This window comes from Dipodomys spectabilis, unplaced genomic scaffold (genome assembly GCF_019054845.1).
Source record: "Dipodomys spectabilis isolate Male_0828 unplaced genomic scaffold, ASM1905484v1 ptg000136l, whole genome shotgun sequence".
Lineage (NCBI taxonomy): Eukaryota > Metazoa > Chordata > Mammalia > Rodentia > Heteromyidae > Dipodomys > Dipodomys spectabilis.
Window position 1 is genome coordinate 1,389,975 of NW_024870813.1, and position 20,197 is coordinate 1,410,171.

A 20,197-nucleotide genomic window follows, 5' to 3' on the forward strand; every position below is an offset into this window, starting at 1 on the left:
GGGAGGATTTGAGGACTGGCATCACCCTTTGTCTGATCAAGACTGAGACAGAACCAGCCAAGCTATACTAGATGAGAGAATGGAGGAGAGCGCCCCGACTCAGGAATCACGGCCTCCAGGAGCCCTGATTTGGGCTAAAGATGCCACTACAGCCATGCTCTGTCTGCGATGAATCCCAGTGCCCTCAGCTTTGCCAGGGAGAGGACTCTTCTCATCCATCAGGAAGGCAGCTCTTCCACGCACATAGACACTCCCCGCCGCCCCGCCCCCATTACACAATCTGCCCCATTACACAGGCAGCTATGGGTTGAAGACAGGTTTCAAGAAGCTCCAGGCCCCTCCTGGAGAGGCAGCTCTGGACTTAGCCCTGTTTCTGCTCCCTGAGCAGCCACTGCAGTAATTTTTTTTTGGGGGGGGGAGGGGTAGCCATGGTGTCCCATGGCCCCCTGGGAGTTGTTCTCCCTCCCAGAGGATAGTAAGCAGTTCTGGCAGCTCTCTATGGAACACAGAGGCAGACAGATGGATGCAATCCCCAGTGACTCTTCCTAAGGATGCAGTGGATGGCAGTGAACAAGAGAGAACTCACAAGGCCCAGGAGGAGGAAGGGGCCAAGGTTTGCTACAGGAGAGGCACCAGCTGGGGCAGCCCAGCGTGGACACCATTGAGGGACCTTGCCTTCCCTCTGACCTGAGAGCCAACCCCTGGAACTCAAGGTGTTTGGGAGAGCATTGTTTACTCCTTCCTTCTTTCTTTCCTTCCTTTCTTCCTTTCTTCCTTCCTTCTTTCCTTCCTTCCTTCCTTTCTTTCTATCTTTCTTTCTTCTGATACTGGAGCTTGAACTCAAGGCCTGTGCTCTTCTTAGCTTTTTTATTCAAGGCTGCTGCTCTACTACTTGAGCCACTCTTCCACTTCTAGCTATTTAGTTGGAGAAAAGAGCTCTCCCAGGACAAATGCCACATGTTTTCTCTCATGTGTGGAAGCTAGATCTAAAATAGAACTCGGAATGATAACTTATACCAGACTCCAGACACACACACACACAAACATACTGAAGGAGGATAGTCTGTGGGGAGGAAAGGTATAACTCCTCTGAACATTTAAAATACTATTTGTCAAAAGGAAATCCAGGAAATGGAAACATGGGCTTCTTTTGTTGGTTTTGCTTTTGTATTTTTTTTTTTCTTTTTGGAGGGACAAAGGTGGAGGAAAGGTGAACAAATGCAATCATGCTCCTCAGTATACACTATGTAGAAAATGAACTATGTGACTTGTGGCCAGGGTGGAAGAGGAGAACTGGGGGAAAGTGAAGAAAGGTGTGACATTGTCCAAAAAATGGATATACTCTGTTACTTGACTTATAAAATGATGATCTCTCTGTACAACATCTTAATAATAATAATAAAATCATATTTTTAAGAGTTATCTCAGACTTATCTGCCCAGACTAGCTTCGAATGAGAATCCTCAGTCCTCAGCCTCCTGAGTAGGTAGGATTACAGGCATGAGCCACTGGCACTTGGCACATCTAGGTTCTGTAAAATCAGATTCCCTGCACTGCAGACCCTGAGGCCAGTGACTCTGTCTGAAACCTGAGACCCAGTGTGGAGGCCAGCGGGCTCTGTCTCCAAATTCTACCACCCACTATGGTCTGCTCACGGTGGGTTCTGGCTGGGGGAAGTCTGGGCCCAGCTAACTTGACCCTGATCACCCCCTAGCTAGGATCCTGGCTTTGCTCAACCCCAGGCCCCCCACTGTCTTGGAGCTGATAAAATTCCCTCTGTCCTCCCAGGCTCAAAATAGCCACAAGTTGAGCTATATTAGGTAAGGACCAGCTTGGAGCTTCCATTCCTTCTCCATGTTTGGCCAGTGCTGACAGCTGCAGGGTCAGTGCTTGCCCTGAGCACCACAGTGTCCCCCAGCAGGAGGCAGTGTTGCCCCGGTGGGGATGGGAATTGCCTCTGTGTAGCCTTGCAGCCAATTCCTTTGACATTGACTCCCGTCCCTTCTGAGGACTCAAGGCTAGGGTGCTTGCCACAGACTGCACTCAGAGGGGAGCTAATAGCTTCCTTTTCTCAAGGCTAGTGTTCTACTACTTTTGGCTTTTTTTTTCCCAGTAGTTTGTTAGAGGTAAAAGTCTCATCAACTTTCCTGCCTGGGCTGGCTTCAGATAGAGATCTTTAGATCTCAGCCTTCTGAGTAGCTAGGATTACAAGTGTAATCCATCGGTGCCTGGCTCCCTCAGTCCCTTTCTAGTCCTAGCAGATAACAAGCTGCTAATAAATCACATTGTAAGCTGCCTCTCCAGGTGGAGTTGGGGACAGGACTTCCTTTGGAGCCAAACAGGACAGAAATTACTTCCTGATCCTGTGTCTTCCTTGACAGGTGACTCGCCTGTCTCAGGCTTCCATTTCTCAAGTGTCAGATGGAGACCGAGGTGCCAGCCCCACAAATGGGTTAATGCAGAGTAAACAAGACCCTTAGTCTAAAGCCCTTAGCATAAGGGTACAATGGATGAAGAGCTTAGCATTTGCCAACCTCTATAGCCTAGGAGCAGTTAGAACATAGCAAAGATGGTGACCTCTGTCCACAGAAACACCCCCTCTCTCCTTCCCCTCCCAAATATTGCTCCTGGACAATAGCCTTGGTTTTGTTTTGGTTTTTGGTTCGTTGGTTGGTTTTGTGCTGGTCCTGAAACTTGAATTCAAAGCTAGCACTCTACCACTTGAGCCACAGCTCCACTTCTAGCATTTTTTGTGGTTAATTGGAGGTAAGAGCCTCATGGACCTTCCTACCTGGGCTGGTTTTGAACCACAATCCTCAGCTCTCAGCCTCCTGAGTAGCTAGAATTACAGGTATGAGCCACGAGTGCCTGGCTCTTTGGTTTTTCCTTTGGATGAAACACCACACTCTCTTCCTTTCTGGCTTATCTTCCCAAAAGAGAACTGTTGAGTTCTTCCTCTTTGGGTATCAAGTCATAATTCATACATTTGCCAGGTTTGGGACAGTACCTATGTCAATGGGATGGCCCTTGGGAGTCAAGGAAACCTAGCAGGTAGCTTGCTGTCTGTCACCAAGCAAGATGATTCAGGCAGGCCAAGGTACCCATCCCATAGGCTACATACAGTCTCTACTACTTTATTCAAATCACTCACCCTTTCTGAGCTTCTGTAAGGCAAGGGGGAAAAATCCATCTGTGAAATTACTGAGCTAAAGCCAGCCCCAACCCAAGAGTCAGAACTCAACTAGCAGTGATGTTGTCATTACCGAGAGTGGGACAGTCTTTCTGTCTGGGGTTAGTCCCAGAAAGGACCAACAAGATTTTACCAGCTCATTAAAACCAAGGAGGCCATTCTAGGTTTTGCTAATCCTGAGTTTTCTGAGAAAAGCCCCTCACTGGGAAGCTATATGTGTCTCTGCCACCTTAGCCCACGGAAGCCATACCATGCCCAAGGCCAGGCATACTCAGAAAGATCTGGGAGCCAGGTGCTGGGGGGTTATGCCTGTAATCCTAGCTACACAGAAGGCTGAGATTGGAGGATCTCCGTTTGAAGCCAGCCTGGGCAGGAAAGTCCGTGAAACTCTTACTTTCAATTCATCAGCAAAAAGTTGGAAGTGGAACTGTGGCCTACGTAGTAAAATGACAAAAAGCTAAGTGAGATCCAGTATCTGCACAAAAGGAAATCAAAAAGGGAAAAAGAAGGAGCTGGGGAATGCTGGCATATCCATGCAGCACTGAGCTGGTATAGCACTGCAAGACAGAGGAAAGAAGGGAGTGAGCTGGGGTCAGACTGACTGACCTCCTGCGGACTGGTGGCAGACTCCAGGAGGTGGGTACCATGTGAGAGTGGCAGAATGGAATTCAGCACTTTACATGTGCTGTTCCTCTCTATCCCTTACCCCCAGTAACCCCAAGATGTGGATACCCCCTTTCCCATGAGCCACTAGACTATGCTTCATTACCTCAGCCTGCTCTGCCTTTAGCAGCCAGAGATTTAAGCAAAGGTTCCAAGAAGAGCAGGTGGGAAGGGACTAGAGGTCAATGCTTAGCTTAGGTGCCCCCTTCACTCGCCCCTCCACGATGTCCCAGCTCCAGGTTCCTCTACCTCCAGAGCCCCTTCCTCCTCAGGGTCTTAACAACCCTGGTCAAGGTCAGTCCAGCAAACCCACTCCCCTCACACCACTGCCCAGTCTTTGAATGGAGAATGTGTAGTACTTCCTCCTCCAGGCAGCTTTCTCAGATTCCTCCTAGCCCTAGAGAACTCACTGAAGATATTTCCTTGTTTCTGGCTTAGAGTTCTTAGAGAGATGGAAGCTAGCCTGTCTCCTTGAGTGCTAACGGCAGAAAACTGTGGGTCCCAAAGAGAGGGGTGTGTGACCTGGTTTGAAAATTTGGGAAGACAGTCTCTTACATGCAGGCCTGATTCTGCCTCTTAGTAGCTGAAGCACTGGACCTCAGGTTAACCTTCTCTGTGCCTCAGTTTCCTCTTTGCAAAGAAGCTGACCTGTCACCCCAGAGTGATTACAGAAATCAATGATGTGCCCAGTGTGGGGCAGATGTCAATAGGCTCTTTGCCGGCCTTGCTCTAAACCTGTGCTGCCTTGTTGAGCTGGGGCTAAGGCCAATGCCTTGCTCTGACCACCTGATGAGGCCTCTGCCACGAGCACTGAGGATTCCAGTGGCCCGCCTGTTACCTACCCGCCTAGGAGTCCAGCACATGAGGCCTTCCCTCGGAGGCTCATCTGATACATCTGAGCCATCTCCCTCAGGGTCTCTGCTGAGTACAGGCCAATGGGGTTGTTATACTGCCTTGGTTGGCTCGGACCTGGCAGGACTTTGGGGCTGAGTGGGCCCTGGGTGCCCTCCAGACTGGCCTTGGCCCCTGGGCTGCCCCCTGGAGGACTGGAGTCCAAGGAGCAGACAGAGGCCTGGGAGAAGGAGGAGCTAAAGGTGTCCCTGAGCTCCAGGGTGCCCGAGCTGGCCCTCGCCTCGGGGCTGGGCGCCGCCAGGCTGCCATTCGTGTCCACAGCAGGGTCCTGGCACAGGGCAGCGCCATGCAGGGGAGAAAGAAAAGATTGGTTAGAAGCCACACATGGTGGGCACGCTTCTGCATGGACTTGAAACAGATGTGTTAGTGTAAGTACCCATGCCCCCACACCCACACTTGGCAGACAGCTCTCTGGGGTGCTCTGCCCGGGGTAGGCATGGGTCTGGGGGCTGTCATAGCTCAGGACAGAATGCAAAGCTCTGCATAGAAAGCCAGGCCTGTCTGTCCCTGGGGCCCTCCATATCCTGTGTCCGGCCCCCTTTTCCCGTGATGTGGGCACCCCATGAATGCAGCCCAACTTCCTGCTCTGTTGACCCCACACTGAGAGACTAAGACCCCTGCGGCCAGGGAGACAAAGGCCTCATGACTGACGTGGCATTTGAGATGGAGAGGAAGAATTTAAAGAAGCAGGCAGGCTGCTTGGTTTCCTGTCCACTTCTGTGAATTCCCCACAAGTCCCCTGCCCAATACCCAGTCTGTGACCCACCCTTCCCCAGGCTGCCTCTTCTTCCCATTTCTCCAGCCTTTCCCACAGGACAGAAAGCCAGGCTGCACTTGTGCAGGGGTAGAAAGAGCAGTAGGGTGGATCTCCCAATCTTTGGGTGAGGCCTTTAGGCCCACAGGATTGAGCTTCTTAGAGCAAGTTTGGGAAGGGCCCTTGGGCACAGTGATGAGGTCTAGGGCCAGAGTATTCTGTCCTCTCCCCATGCTGTGCCTGCCTCTCCGCAACAAACAAGTTTTTGGGTTTTTCTTTTAATACCGGTTCTGGGTTTTGAACTCAGGGCCTGGGTACTGTCTCTGAGCATTTTTGCTTAAGACTAACACTCTACTACTTCAATCCCAGATCCACTTCTGGATTTTTGCTGGTTAATTGCAGATAAGAATCTAACAGACTTTCTTGCCCTAGCTGGCTTCAAACCAGGATCCTCAGATTGCAGCCTCCTGAGTAGCTAGGTTACTGAGTAGCTAGGTGTGAGCCACCAGCACCCAGCAACCAACACTTCTGATGGGCAATAAAGGTGTGCAGTTACTGGAGGCACACCGGAAATAAACCAGAAGAAATGTGAATGGGAAGAAGAGCCCAGGATAAAGGGGCAAACCTTGCTAGCCAGAGGAGTGTGGCCAACGCAAGCAGGACTCAGTGAGATCAAGTTTGATTAGCATCAGAGCTTTCTGTATGCCTACCTGCCTGGTCAAAAAGATGGCCCCTTGCCACGCGCTGGTAGCTCACTCCTGTAATCCTAGCTACTCAGAAAGCTGAGATCTGAGGATTGTGGTTCGAAGCCGGCCTAAGCAGGAAAGTCTATGAGACTCTTATTGCCAATAAATCACCAGAAAACTGGAAGTGGAGCTGTGGCTCAACTGGAAGTTGAGTGTTAGCTTTAAGCACAAAGATCTCAGGGACAGTGTTCAGACCCTGAGTTCAACCCTGCCAAAAAAGGAAGGAAGGAAGGAAGGAAGGAAGGAAGGAAGGCCCTTTTCTGAGACCATGGCTGTCCAAGCTGCTTTCCTATCAGCCCAGCTGATGGAGGGTGGGCTGGTGCCTGACCCCCAAGCAAGCAACCTCACAGCTTGGTATTTCATGGGTGCTCAAATGCCTCTCCAAGGAGCGAGCGTGGCAGGGCCAGGAAGGCCAGACTGAAGGGCAGGATCCAGGGCTCACGATGAACACCTACCTTCTGGTGGGGGATCACTGGCAGAGGGGACTGGATTGGAGGCGCTGATGTGGAGATGGTGATGGGACGCTTTGACCTGGAAAAAGCAGAAATGAGACCAAGTGAGGATGATCATCCCTGGGGGCAGGAGCTCCTGCCTGGGCAGGGCCTGGCAAGGGGAGAGTAAGAGAGCTGGTGGCCAGGCCAAAAGGCCCCTTAAGTTAACTGTCCACCCTATAGGCTCAGTCTCCCCCAAGAAAGTACTAGGTCTGATCAGCATGTGGGAGTCAGTACCCATTGTGGACCTCTGCTATGTGTTTAGAGGGCTCCTGGGCAAAGGGGAAGTAGGAAAGATCCAGGTTTCCAGGCCCAATCTTACTAGCAGCCACCCTCTCTGGGTCTCATCTGTAAAGTAAAGCACTGCAATTTTAGGCCTACTACTTCCAGCACAGTGCTATAACACCAAGCTGGGCCCAGGCAATGGCTTGAGACCATCCCTCTTTTGCCCCAGCCTATACCCAAGCCTCTGCCCTTGCTCTGAAGAACTTCCACTTACTTTTGCAGAGTGAGACTCAGGTTGTAGCTGGCAGACTTGATCTTGTTCTGGGCCTCCAGGTGGGTCATAGTGTCTGTGTTGACACCGTCAATGGCTACCACAAGGTCTCCTTGGCTGAGCTGGGACTGGGCCGCCTTACTTCCTGGGGTGATCTGGTTGGACAGCAGAAATGGGGTGAGCATAAGAAGGTTGGGCCGGGCACCGGTGGCTCACGCCTGTAATCCTAGCTACTCAGGAAGCTGAGATCTGAGGATCTCAGTTCAAAGCCAGCCCAGGCAGGAAAGTCCGTGAGACTCTTATCTCCAATAAACCACTAGAAACCCAGAAGTGGCGCTGTGGCTCAAGCAGTATTGCGCTCACCCTGAGGTGAAGAGTGCAAGGACAGTGCCCAAGTCCAGAGTTCAAGCCCCTCGACCGACACACACACAAAAAAAAGAAGGTTGGGCCTTGCTGAGCACCAGTAGCTCATGCCTGTAATCCTAGCAATTCGGGAGAGCTGAGGATTGCAATTCAAAGCCAGCCCAGGCAGGAAAGTCTGTGAGACTCTTATGTCCAATGAAGCACCAAAAATCCAGATGTGGGGCTGTGGCTCAAATGGTAGAGCACTAGCCTTGAGGGGAAAAAAGCTCAGGAACAACACCTAGGCCCTGAGTTCAAGCCTAAGGACACACACATACACAACCTGACTAGAGCCAGGAGCTTTGTTCTACCATGAAAGGTGCAGAGGATTGAGGAATCCTTGAACCCTGGCTGGATGGGCAAAGCCAGCTAGGAAATTGGGCAAGGTTTGTGGCTTTATAGCTTCAGAAGGGGGAATGCAGTTGGGGGAGTTAGTTCCCAAATGACATGTCCCAATGATGTCACAGCATGTTAGAGTCTGGAGGCACCAGGTGCAGTGTGGCCGCACAGAATGCCACTGAAATGCTACCTAGAAAACTCCCATAGGGCTCTCAGTGAGACCACGCTCCCCTTGGCACATTACTTGGAATCCAAACGGCATTCTCAGTGACATCATACACAATGGCGAATTTTGCAGGCCTGGATCCCAGTCATACCATGCTAAATGCTGTGGGAAGCCCTACCCCAGTGACATCACAGGAGTAAAACAAAAGTTGCACAGGGGTGGGGGAGGGAGGAGTTGGGGAGGTGGGGAAAGAAGGGATAGTAGGGGAAAAACAAAGGAGGGGATAACAATGTTCTATAGGAAATGTACTAATTACTTTATTCATGAAACTATAACCCCTCTGTACAGTATCTTTACAATAAAAAATATATTTAAAAAATTGCAACCAAGTGCCCTGTTCACCACCCAAAAAGCTGGAAGTGAAGTGGTGGCTCATGTGCACTAGCCTTGAGCAAAAATGTTCAAAGACCAAGTGGCTGCAAAGATGAGCATCTTGCCCTAGTTTCCTTGTCTACTGTCCTTCCCTCAGTGCTTCCCAGGCCACGCCCACAACCTCAACAATGGGGGAGCCCAGTAATGGTGCTAACAAGGACACACAGGAGCAGCCTTCGGTGTGCCCGGCTCCATCCTAAACACCTTTTCCTTTATTCCTCACCATGTGGCCCTGGGAAAGGTCAGTGACAGGATGGGCACATGAACCAGACTCTGCTTTGAAGTCCTGGCCTTCAACTCTACAGCTTCCTCATTAGGTTAGCTCGACATGAGTCCTTGGTGGGCTCCATACCTTGGGGTGTGCCACGTTGCAGTAGGTTAGAAACACAGCTCTGGGATGAATTGAGATGCATTTAATTCAAAAACAGAAACAAAAAAAAACCCTCTGGCTCTAAGTTCAAACCCCAGGATCGGCACACAAAATAAATAATAATAATCCAGAGGACCTAAGGATATCACCTAAAATGGCTTGATGGACCTTCCCAATTAATATTAGAAGTCCTACCCCTAAAGATATCTCACGGGATGTCCTGGAGACACGGGCTCCACGCCTCATGGCTCCCTATGGAACACTCCAGTCCCCTAGGAAACACGGGAATAACTTTAGGACCTGCCCTTCATGGAATGCCATTCAGGCTCACCCCTGAGGATATTATTGGAAAGAGGAGGCTCCAGCTATGGCTAGAGGGTGTCCCTTTGCTGTCTCTCCCCCAACGCACCCTCCAGCCAGCTCAAACTTCTCTGGGCTCCCTCCAGTCACCTTCTGGGATCCAATCTAGGCACCTGGCCAGTTCCTTACTTTGGCAGAAGCCAGATTCTGGCCAAGGCCTAGGGTCCATCCTATGAGCCCAGAAAGGACTGGAAGATAGTCCCAAGTTTCATGTGCCAAGCCTGGGTAGGCCTCCAGCCAGACCTTGGGCTTGTAGACATGGATGGTGGCCTCTTACCAGGCCAGAGTGCCCCACCTTAACCACTTCCAGTCTGTCGAACCTATTCGATAGGGTATACCCAGGAACAGAGGTTTTTTCCTAACCCCTCACTGGTCCCAGAAACTACCCCACATCATGTAAGCCATAACAGAAAGACTTGTAAGTTCTTCCCTGGCCAGTGACTGCTGACCTGCTTTTGCAGCCCTGAGAGCCTTTTTTTTTTTTTTGGCCAGTTTCTGGTCAGGGCCTGGACACTGTCCTTAAAACTTTTTCAGATTGAGCCACAACTTCTGGCGCTTTGTGTGTGACTAATTGAAGATAAGAGTCTCCTGCAGGGGCTGGCTTTGAACCATGATCCTGAGATCTCAGCCTCCTGACTAGTTAGAATTACAGGTGTGAGCCACCAGGCCTCCAGCTCACTAAGAGCCTTCTCTTGTTCCAAGAGTACCCCTCCCCCAACCCCTGGATATAAGGGCTAAGGCAGGGACAGTGGAAAAGCAGAGGCCCGGATGGCCAAGAAGCCATACTCCATAGCCCAGCCCACTGCCAAGACTTCACAGGAGACATGTATACCCCTAGAGATTTCTACAAACACATCCTCACCCCCAAAATCATTGCCAGAGGGAGCCTCTTCCCACGACAGGAGTATGTTACTATCTTTGGATGCAGAGAGTGAACCAAGGGCTTTGACCCAGGAACAAAGAAGAAACACAAAGCCCTTCCCAAGGGAGAGAGGACTCCTGAGGGCAAATAGGGTTGCCTAACTGCAACAGTGTTCTTTGGAAAAGCCACTCCACCTTCTGCTTTCCTGTGCTGGTTAGGGAATCCCCAGCAAACATCACAGACATTTTTAAACAAAACAAAATAAAACAAAAAACAGTTGAGGCAGGTATCAGTGGTTCACATCTGTAATCCTAGCTACTTAAGAGGCTGAGATCTGAGAATCAAGGTTCAAAGCCAGCCTGGGAAGACAAATCTATAAGACTCTTACCTCTTATTTTCTAGTAAAAAAGTTGAAAATGGAGCTATAGCTCAAGAGTGAAAAAGCCAAGGAGGAGCATGTGCCAATACTGGCACACATAAGAGACAGAGACAGAGACAGGGAGAGACAGAGACAGAGAGACAGAGACAGGGAGAGACAGAGAGACAGAGACAGAGACAGAGAGAGACAGAGACAGCGAGAGACAGAGACAGCGAGAGACAGAGAGACAGAGACAGAGAGACAGGGAGAGACAGAGAGACAGAGACAGAGAGACAGGGAGAGACAGAGTCAGGGAGAGACAGAGACAGGGACAGGGAGACAGAGACAGAGAGAGAGACAGACAGGGAGGGAGAGAGAGACAGAGACAGAGACAGAGAGACAGAGACAGGGAGAGAGAGACAGAGACAGGGAGAGACAGACAGAGACAGGGAAAGACAGACAGAGACAGAGAGACAGAGACAGGGAGAGAGAGAGACAGAGACAGAGAGAGACAGAGAGACAGAGACAGAGAGAGACAGAGAGACAGAGACAGAGAGAGACAGAGAGACAGAGACAGAGAGACAGGGAGAGACAGAGAGACAGGGAGACAGGGAGAGACAGAGTCAGGGAGAGACAGAGTCAGGGAGAGACAGAGTCAGGGAGAGACAGAGACAAGGACAGGGAGACAGAGACAGAGAGAGAGACAGAGACAGGGAGGGAGAGAGAGACAGAGACAGAGACAGAGACAGGGAGAGACAGAGACAGAAACAGAGAGACAGAGACAGAGAGAGACAGAGACAGAGACAGAAACAGAGAGACAGAGACAGGGAGACAGAGATAGAGAGACAGAGACAGGGAGACAGAGACAGAGACAGGGAGACAGAGACAGAGACAGGGAGAGACAGAGAGACAGAGACAGGGATAGGGAGACAGAGACAGAGACAGAAAGGGAGTGAAAATTTCTACTATGAGTACCCAAATATTCATCACTATCCTATCCTATCACCACTGTGAAATCTCACTGTAATATTTCATTCATCATATGGTGATCTTGCAATTCTATCTTACTTTAGAGACAATTCAAGAAACATTGTGAATACTAGGTACCTCTGTCCAGGATAAATTTTTGTTACATTTTGCTTTGGGTCCCATCCCCCTCTCCCTCATTTTGACATGCCAGTGCTGTCTATTAGAGTACATTGCAGGCAACCCCCCTAGCAGAACAGCCTCATAGAAAAACATCTTACAGTGGACCCCCTCCCATGGCAGTCACCCCACAACAGGCCCCTGCCATAGCAGTTTATCCCACAAAAGGACACTAACCATCCATGGAGAAGGGGCTGACCCTGCAGTTGGAAGCTTAGGGTAGAGTAGGGCAGGGTAGCTGCAAATCTCACACGGGCAATGAGGCTACAGCCAGAAGATCAGGATAACACTATGACCAAGGGCACCAGAATGACATCCAAGGGGGGCTGGGCCCAATGAGTGAGGGCCAGCTGCAGGCCATCTAGAACGCCCTCCCTTCAAAGTTGCCTGGTGACATCTCTGTCCCCCAGGCACAGGCCAGCTTGTGCCCATCCTTCCTTTGTTGGGTCTTGCCTCACTCCCTTTCATCCTCAGGTGTGGGCTGGGGTGATTCTTATTCCTGGGGAGAACTCAGCCTCCCTAGGGCCTGGTCAGTAGCCAAATGTTCCAGAAGGAAGCTGCCAATCTGGCTCCTGCCTGCCCCTGGCGCTTCTTTCCCTGCACCTGTGTCTGCCCATCAGGGTGCAGCTGGCCTGGCCTTTGGCTGCCCTGATCAGGGCCCAATGTCCCTCAGAGTACAAAGGGGTGGGGTACAGATATTTTCTTATAGGAAGGGCCTCTTGTACTCCACTCAAGTGTCCTTAGACAAGGAGGCCAGATGGAGCCAGGGTGCCTAAAGGGCCATCAGATCCCTCTCCTTCTGCCACAGAAACAGTTCAAGCTGGCCAGGGGGAGGGGAGAGGCTCTCTGGGACCCTTGCCCAGAGCCCAGACTCAGAGCTCATGGAAAGAGTAGTGCAGGCATGACGTGTAAGCATGACGTGTGTCCCTCATCTGACTCTCCACTCCCCTGCTGACTTTGTCCCAGAAAAGACTCAAAGCACTCAAATTCTTGGAGACTGGGTTGTTCGTTTGTTTGTTTAACTTTGTTTTTTTATTTTCTGTGCCTGAACTCAGGGCTTGATCAGGACCTGGGGACTGTCTCTGAGCTCCTTTTGTTCAAGGCTAGTGCTCTACCACTTGAGCCACAGCACCACTTCCAGCCTTTTCTGAGTAGTTTATTGGAGATAAGAGTCTCACAGACTTTGTTGTCTAGGCTGGCTCTGAATCATGATACTCAGATCTCAGCCTCTTGAGTAGCTAGGATTAGAGACTTGAGCCACCTTCACCTGAGAGTGGGTTTGTTGTTTGTTTTTTGTTTTATCTTTCTATTCTTCTCTTTGGAGCCCAGTGCCTAGGGCTCATACTTATAATCCTAGCTATTTAAAAGGCTGAGATCAGAGTGTCAAGGTTCAAAGCTAGCTCTGGAAGACAAATCCAGAAGGCTCTTAGTTCTAATTAACCGGCAAAAAAAGCCAGAAGTAGACCATTGTCTCTAATGGTGGAGCACCAGTTGTGAAGCAAAATAACTCCAAAGAGGTCCTGATCAAGCCCCAGTACCAGCACAACAAAATAAAATGAAAAGATTAAAACATAAATAAAATTCTCTTTGGAATGAGTTTCATGCCTACTTCCCTTTTCAGCTTTCTCCAGCCAATAGCCACCTCCCAACTGAACCTCAGCTTCCAGCAGAACCTGCAAAGACCTCAGATGTGCATACGGAGGACAGGCTCTGTGTGTTTGGAGGCCAAGATCAGCCACCTTGCCCAGAGAAGCCTGTCTGTCTTGCTGGCCTGAAGTCCTGGGGCTCCCTAAGAGAAAGGTGCCAGGGCCACCTGCTCTAGGAGGGAGACAGAAAGGGAAAGAGGGCATGGGCTTTGAAATGAGCCACATTTCAGGCATCCTTGGCTAAAGCTTGAGTAACTACAGTACAACAATGCCTTTTGTTCAGGATTGTCACAAGGATTACATTATTCAACAAAGCTTCACATAAAGACGGGTACAGAGCTGAGAAAGGAGCAGAACATTTGCAAAACCAAAACAAAATCTCAAATGCTGACCCCACACCCTTCCAAGGAGAGGTGCCACCAGGACCCAGGCTGGCAGGCCTCCTCCCTGGGCTCCACTGGAGAGCTGGCAGAGGGAGAGAGATGAGGACTCAGCCCCCACGGCCCAGTCCTGAGCCAGTTGCTGTTCCTAGATTCCAACCATGATTCCCAGGGAAATGGGATGCCAGGTGGGACTCCAGAGGCCCCCAGGCAATGGCCTCCTGGTCTCTGGTTCCCTGACAGTAGGGAGGGCATCTGGCAGCTTAGGTTCTCCAGAAGTTTCCAGCCATCTCTACTGATACTCAGAAGCAGACAGGCCTCTGCCTTCTGGTTCTCTACTCAGGAGTGCTGGGCAGGCTGAAGGCAGGTAGTGCAGCCTCCTTCCGGCCCTCCAGGATTTGTCCTGGAGCCTCGAGTACACTTAAGTTTGTGTGATTAGATTACCCCTGAGCTTGGCAGGCTCTTTCCCCATCTGGCCTCCCCTGGGGCCTTGCCCCATGCACACCCCCCTTCTCTCCCTCCCTCCCTCCTTCTGTCTTATGGCCTCACCCACATCCCACACAGACAGATATATATATATATATATATATATATATATATATATATATATATATATATATATATATGTCCTGTCTTGATTGCTCCAACTGACTCTTGGCTCCTTTCTCTCCCTTCATCTCTAGATTTCCCTAACAAGAAAGCAGAAAATCCTGACTCCATTCTCTTCAACCCCTCTACATTCAGCCATCAGTGCCCATCCTCCACACATACCAACAACCACCCGAAAGTGCAAATTCGAAGGATCCCAGATGTTTTCTAGCTGACCCTGCCCTCTCCTGCTGTCCAGCCCAGCTGCTGTTTCTCTCCTCTCCTCCTCCTGTCCAGGCCCACAGTTCTAGCTGATCCTGGATGTGGCCAGTGTATGCTCCTGTATGTATCGGGCTAACTTTACACTTCCTGGGATCACTCCTGTGGTTAAGCTGTGTTTGGGCATGTAAGGTCTAAGAGGGAGAGGCGTTGCACTCAAGGGCAGCCCCTGGAATGAAAAAAGACCAGAGAGAAAGAAAGGAGACTCAAGGGAATTGGAAGATATCAGTCTACCAGACTAGTAGACTCTGCTAGGCTCTGCCTTCTTTGACATCTACCTTACCATATTTCCTCCTCCTCCTCCTCCTCCTCCTCCTCCTCCCCCTCCTCCTCCTCCTTTGTTTTGGCAGTTGTGGGGCTTGAGCTCAGAGCCTGGGCACTGTACTTGAGTTCTTTTGCTCAAGACTAGCATTCTACCACCTGAGCCACAGCACCACTTCTGGTTTTCTGTTGGTTAACTGGAAATAAGTCTCACTGACTTTTCTGCCCAGGCTGGCTTTGAACCACGATCCTCAGTTCTCAGCCTTCTGAGTAGCTAGGATTACAGATGTGAGCCATCAGCTCCAGGCCCATCATTTCTTTTCCTCAAGTGGCCCAGGGACTACTTGTGCAGTTTGCCCTTGCCTTGTGAGGATTTACCCTTTGGGACCTTGATAGACCTCAATGGACAGACTCTGGTCCTCTTCTTTCAGTACCCTCAAAAGGGTCAGAGGCAGCTTTGAGCCTTGGGAGGGCCCAGAGAAGGTATGTCTAAGAGCATTCCCCCCACTGTGTCACTGCCTCCTTATCTTCCACTGATGGATAGACAGATGCTTGGAGCCTCTAAGGCTTGCCTGACCTTCAACGCTGCTATAAACAGCAAGACCTGTCAGCACTGATAGGCACTGCCCAAGAACAGCCCCACAACGTGCTCCAGTAGCCTCAAAATTCCAGGAATTGCCAGCACAGCTACTCCCACCCCCACTCCACCCCCACTCACACCCTGAATAGTCCCTGCCTACCCGGTTCCTCTCCCCAGGGACCCTCTGTTCTCAGCGTCCCCATTAGCTAGGAGAGAGTTTGGTAAATACAGAAACTGAAACCACCAGGGAGTTTAGAGGCCTCTGGGCTGGTGGCCCAAGATCTGTCAGGTGGGGCCTGAGACCTTGCAGGCTAGGCCCCCGCCTGGGCCTGGCTCAGTCCCACTCCCCATTGCTCTGTTAACCTCCAGCCAGCCAGTTGAGGCATCTTTCCACACCTGCACTCTCATACCTGGAGAGGGCATCGTCTCCCTCCTATAGGTAAGGCACTGAGACTGGGCAGAATAGCAGAGTTGAATGAAGGCATGTCCCTCTTCCTATGGTAGAGATGTTACAGTAACAAAGATGAACCTTATGCCTGGCACCAATCTCTGGCCAGTGGCTCAGAAAAAATGGGGGCAAGGCCCATAGAGCTGCTCCCTGGGTGGGGGAAAGGAGCCTGTTCTCACTCTTCCTTGCTTCCGGGAGCAGAGGGGGCAGGGTGAGAGGGCAGCTCAGGTTGCAGGTCCTTTGCACCTGTCCAGGATAAATAAAGGCATTTCCCTGAACTGTCTGGGTCTCCCTTCTGAATCACTTCTCTGCAGTTTCTGAGGATCAGCTCAGCTGAAGGGAGACCCCCAGGGGCTGCCCCAGGTTGACGCTTGGGGCCAGTATAACTCAGGTACAGGCTGCCACTCTGCCATCAGGTGGCAGTCCCTGGTCAGAGAGAAGAAGAGGCAGATCACAGGAATTTCCACTCATGGCCCCCTCTGCCCCATGTATAAATGCAAGCAAGTCTCAAGTTGGGCACCTGTGATTCACATCTGTAATTCTAGCTACTCAAGAGGCTGAGATATGAGGATTATATCAGCCTGGAGAGAAAAGTCTATGAGACTCTCCAGTTAACCAGCCAAAAAAAAAAAAAAGTCAAAGTACAGCAATGGCTCAAGTGATAGAGCAAAAAAGCTAAGCAAGGGCTGGGAATGTGGCTTAGTGGTAGAGTGCTTGCTTATCAGGCATGAATCACTGGGTTCAATTCCTCAGTACCACATAAACAGAAAAAGCCGGAAGTGGCACTGTGGCTCAAGTAGCAGAGTGCTAGCCTTGAGCAAAAGAAGCTTAGGACAGTGCCCCAGGCCCTAAGTTCAAGCCCCAGGACTGGCAAAAATAAAATAAATAAATAAATAAATAGGGCTGGGAATGTGGCTTAATGGTAGAGTGCTTGTCTAGCATGCATGAAGCCCTGGATTAGATTCTTCAGTACCACACAAACAGAAAAGCCAGAAGTGGTGCTGTGGCTCAAGTGGTAGAAGCTCAGGGACAGTTCCCAGCTGAGTTCAAGCCCAGGTCTAGGGGGGAAAAAAAAAAAAGCTAAGCCAAAGTGGGAGGCCAGAAATTTCAAGCCCTAGCACTAGTAGAAAATAACTAAATAAATAGATAGATAAATAAATAAGTGTAACCTGCAGTTCTGCCTGGCTGTGAGGTGAGACGGTGACCCCTCCCCCTCAGTGGTCAGGCAGTGAATGTGCCCCAGTACTGTGGGTACCTGCTGAAGATATAAGCAGGCTCTGCCTAGCTAATTCCCACATGCCCCACTGCCCACTGCCTGTGGTGTCTCCACAGCAAAGGCTTAAGCTAGGACTCCAAGTGATGCCTACTGACCATTAGGAGACGTGGGTTGTATCTGAAGTAGAATAGGTCTCTTCCAGAAAATTCTGGTCCTACATCCCTTTGAGGGTTTGTTCTTGGTAATAGAGGTCCTTGTGAGCCTCAGCCAGAAATATCACAGCCCTGGTGCCCATGAGATCTGCTTGGCCATAAGCACGGAGCCCGTGAGATCTGTCACCTGCCAGAGGCATTTCTCAAGGGACCTCCAGTGTTGAGGAGGGCTCCGGCGTCTAGTCCTCCCTCTCCAGGTGATTCAAGGCTTGTCTCAGAAGGAAGCTAAAAGCTCACCATGCCCATCCTCCATCCAGTGCTCTATCTGGATTCTTTTTTTTTTTTTTAATCCCCGCTTGTCAGTGGCTCCAGTACATCCCAACATACCCCCTCCCCAAGTGAGTACATTCCTCCTGCTGTCTAGCTTATTCTGTACTGCCATTTAAGCCCCTGGCCATCCAGGGCCAGGTGCTGCATAGGTCCTGGGTGAGGTCATTGGCTATCCTGGGTGTCACTGAGCCTGAAGACGAGTTAGTGTCTACAGGATGGGGCAGAGAATACCAGCAGCAAGTCTCAAGAATGGTGGGGCTGGGGGAGGTAGGGGTTCAGCTCTAGATATAGGATGCTAGAAGGGTTATGACAGCAGTTCTGCCTTGTACAAAGAGATGGAGTTGGGGTAGCCACTGGGCTTAAATACTCATAGGCATTTGTTACCACATTATGAAGCTGTCATCATACCACCAATATGATCCTTTCAGTATGGGACCCTATAGTCTTCGGGGTAGGAGATCTGAAAGGTGGAGCCTTCACACCTCCAGCTGATGAGTGAAGGCCAAGGACTACTCCTAGTGCCCAAGCCAGGTTCAACAACCAAGTGAGACCCTCTGCCCTCTGCCTACCACCATTTGGACTACTCACCAAGTGCTATTCCTAGGCCCAAGACAAGTTTCTATTGCCCTGGAGAAGAAATTGTCCTTTCTTCTTAGGGAGAAAGCCACCCAGGAGATTCTCCTGTCTAACCATGATCCTCTAGTGACAGCCTGAGGCTTCACCCTGCCCCCAGGCCCAGGGAAATACCAGCAGGTTTTCAGCCACCCAACCCATGTTGTCTTTGCCCCTTGAAAGCCTCACAGTCTCTCTGAGACATGCGGTTTCCAGCTCCAGCTCTGCCAGGACTGCTGGACAGTACCTTTCTATGACAGACCTTGACTGTACCTGCTGTGTTCTAGTTGTGACCTATATGCTGAGAATGTACGGTAGTTAAGATAAAGTCCTTCCTTTCTGCTTCTCAAGCATGTCTACCTCTTGGCTTCCCTGGGCTTTGGGGTCTCCAGCCTGGCAATAGAGGACCTCATTTTCTCAGGTAAGCATGGAGAGAAAAGACATGACACTGTCAGGCAGGACAGGCAGGCCCCTGCTTCAGGTAAGGAGGGAGGTCCAGCTCTGTGAGCCAGACAGTAAGGGAGCTCCTGGAAGACCCGGGTGGCAGGAGGAGGAGAAACTCATAACCCAGGCTTGGTATTTTGGATCTAGGATAGAACAAGTACTAGAACCCAGTAACCAGTTCAACCCCAATCCACATCATGATAGCAGGGGCAGCAATCTGTCCACCCATGCATCTGTTTACTTGTCACCCATCCTCCCCTTCTTAGGAGCATTCTTTTCCCAAAACCTCTGCTTGCTTCCAGGCTTGGAGGCAACCTGAGCCCACCTTGCCAGAAAGAAAGCGCTGTGCTTTCTTCCACCCTGCAAACTCAGCATTTCCTGCTCTGCTCAAAACACCTGCCATTTGCCCATCACGTCTCACTCAGGTGGGCAAACTCCAGGGGGTACAAGCTTGAGTGGGCCAGCCCTGGCTGTGGCCAAGACCAGAAAACCAGTTCAGTCCTCAGATGGGATGGATCATGCTCTGGTTTTTCCCTGGTAAGGACAGATAGACAGACAGACATGGGACACAGACATACACATGCCCTCTTCCAAGAGTTCCCTGCCCCTTCGGGAGCTGGGCTGTATGGCAGGGCACACTCACCCGGGAGATAGTAAGGGGCATATTGAAATCCTTGCCCCCTTGCAGACGGAAGCCCCAGGGCCCAGGCCCGGTCAGCGTCACACTGTAAGACATGCTGGTGTTGACAGAGGTCACCTGTGTGGAGAAAGGGAAAAGTCAGGTGAGAGAGCCCGAGCGCACCCCGCCTCCCCAGCCCGCGCCTCAGCTCCCGACCCCCGACCCTGGACTCCCAGTCTTGCCTGCTGTGTCCCTTACTGCCTGGCCTAGCTGTGTGGAGCTCCTGGGAGGCTCCTAAGAATAGCTGGGAGTGAATGCCATCGACACTGATATCTGCCTTGCTGAGCCCATAAATGGACTGTAACCCTACACTAGGCCCGCCCGCCTGCGGCCTCCCAGCCGTCCACCATGACTCACCAAGCTAATATAGCCCCTGGGGAGGGGCACCCAGAAACACCCCCCCCCTTGGGGGCAGGAAGGGAGCACTTGCCTGCCTTCTGCCCTCTACAGAACCCATACACCCTTGCTCTGCTTCAGCAGACCCACCTCCAGCCCAGGAGGCTGTAGATTGGGCTCCCTTAGGCAGGGATTTTGTCTCTCAGGGACCCTGAGATGATGCCTTACCGAGTGTGAGGCCCTGGGGGTGCCTAGGGCTGAGTTCAGCTCTCAGCAAGTCTGGGAAAAGATTTAACTCAGAAGGCCAGCGATTGGCTTTGGGCTTGTCCAGTCATAAAAATGATCATATAATAGCATAATAACTGGGCATCGTCAAGTTCAGAATGGTGCCCTTCATGCCACTGTCCCTGGGGTCCCAAGAACTGCTACCTTGGAAGACGAGAGTTCAGAGAGGTTAAATAACTTCCCCAAGGTCACACAGAGAATGGACGAGGGCCTACTGGATGGAACCTGGGCTTGTTCCAATAGGATTCATGACAGACAATGGGCTGTCAGTGGC

At 50.9% G+C, this 20,197-nt stretch overlaps 1 protein-coding gene across 11 annotated transcripts in view; it reads right to left on the bottom strand.

Moving 5' to 3' along the window:
* The window catches only part of Ldb3 (LIM domain binding 3), a 74,671-nt gene extending 55,306 nt beyond the window's left edge, over positions 1–19,365 (bottom strand). For 6 of the 11 annotated variants that reach the window (XM_042690292.1, XM_042690290.1, XM_042690293.1 and 3 more), the window contains exons 1-3: positions 19,267–19,359; positions 7,256–7,407; positions 6,721–6,796 (exon numbers count right to left, since the gene is read on the bottom strand). In XM_042690292.1, the coding sequence (XP_042546226.1) occupies positions 6,721–6,796; positions 7,256–7,407; positions 19,267–19,359 (321 nt within the window). Of the gene's footprint in view, positions 1–4,695; positions 5,034–6,720; positions 6,797–7,255; positions 7,408–19,266 lie in introns of all 11 variants that reach the window. The other 5 variants (XM_042690289.1, XM_042690288.1, XM_042690287.1 and 2 more) reach the window with 2 other exon arrangements.
* Between the last annotated feature and the right edge of the window lie 832 nt (positions 19,366–20,197).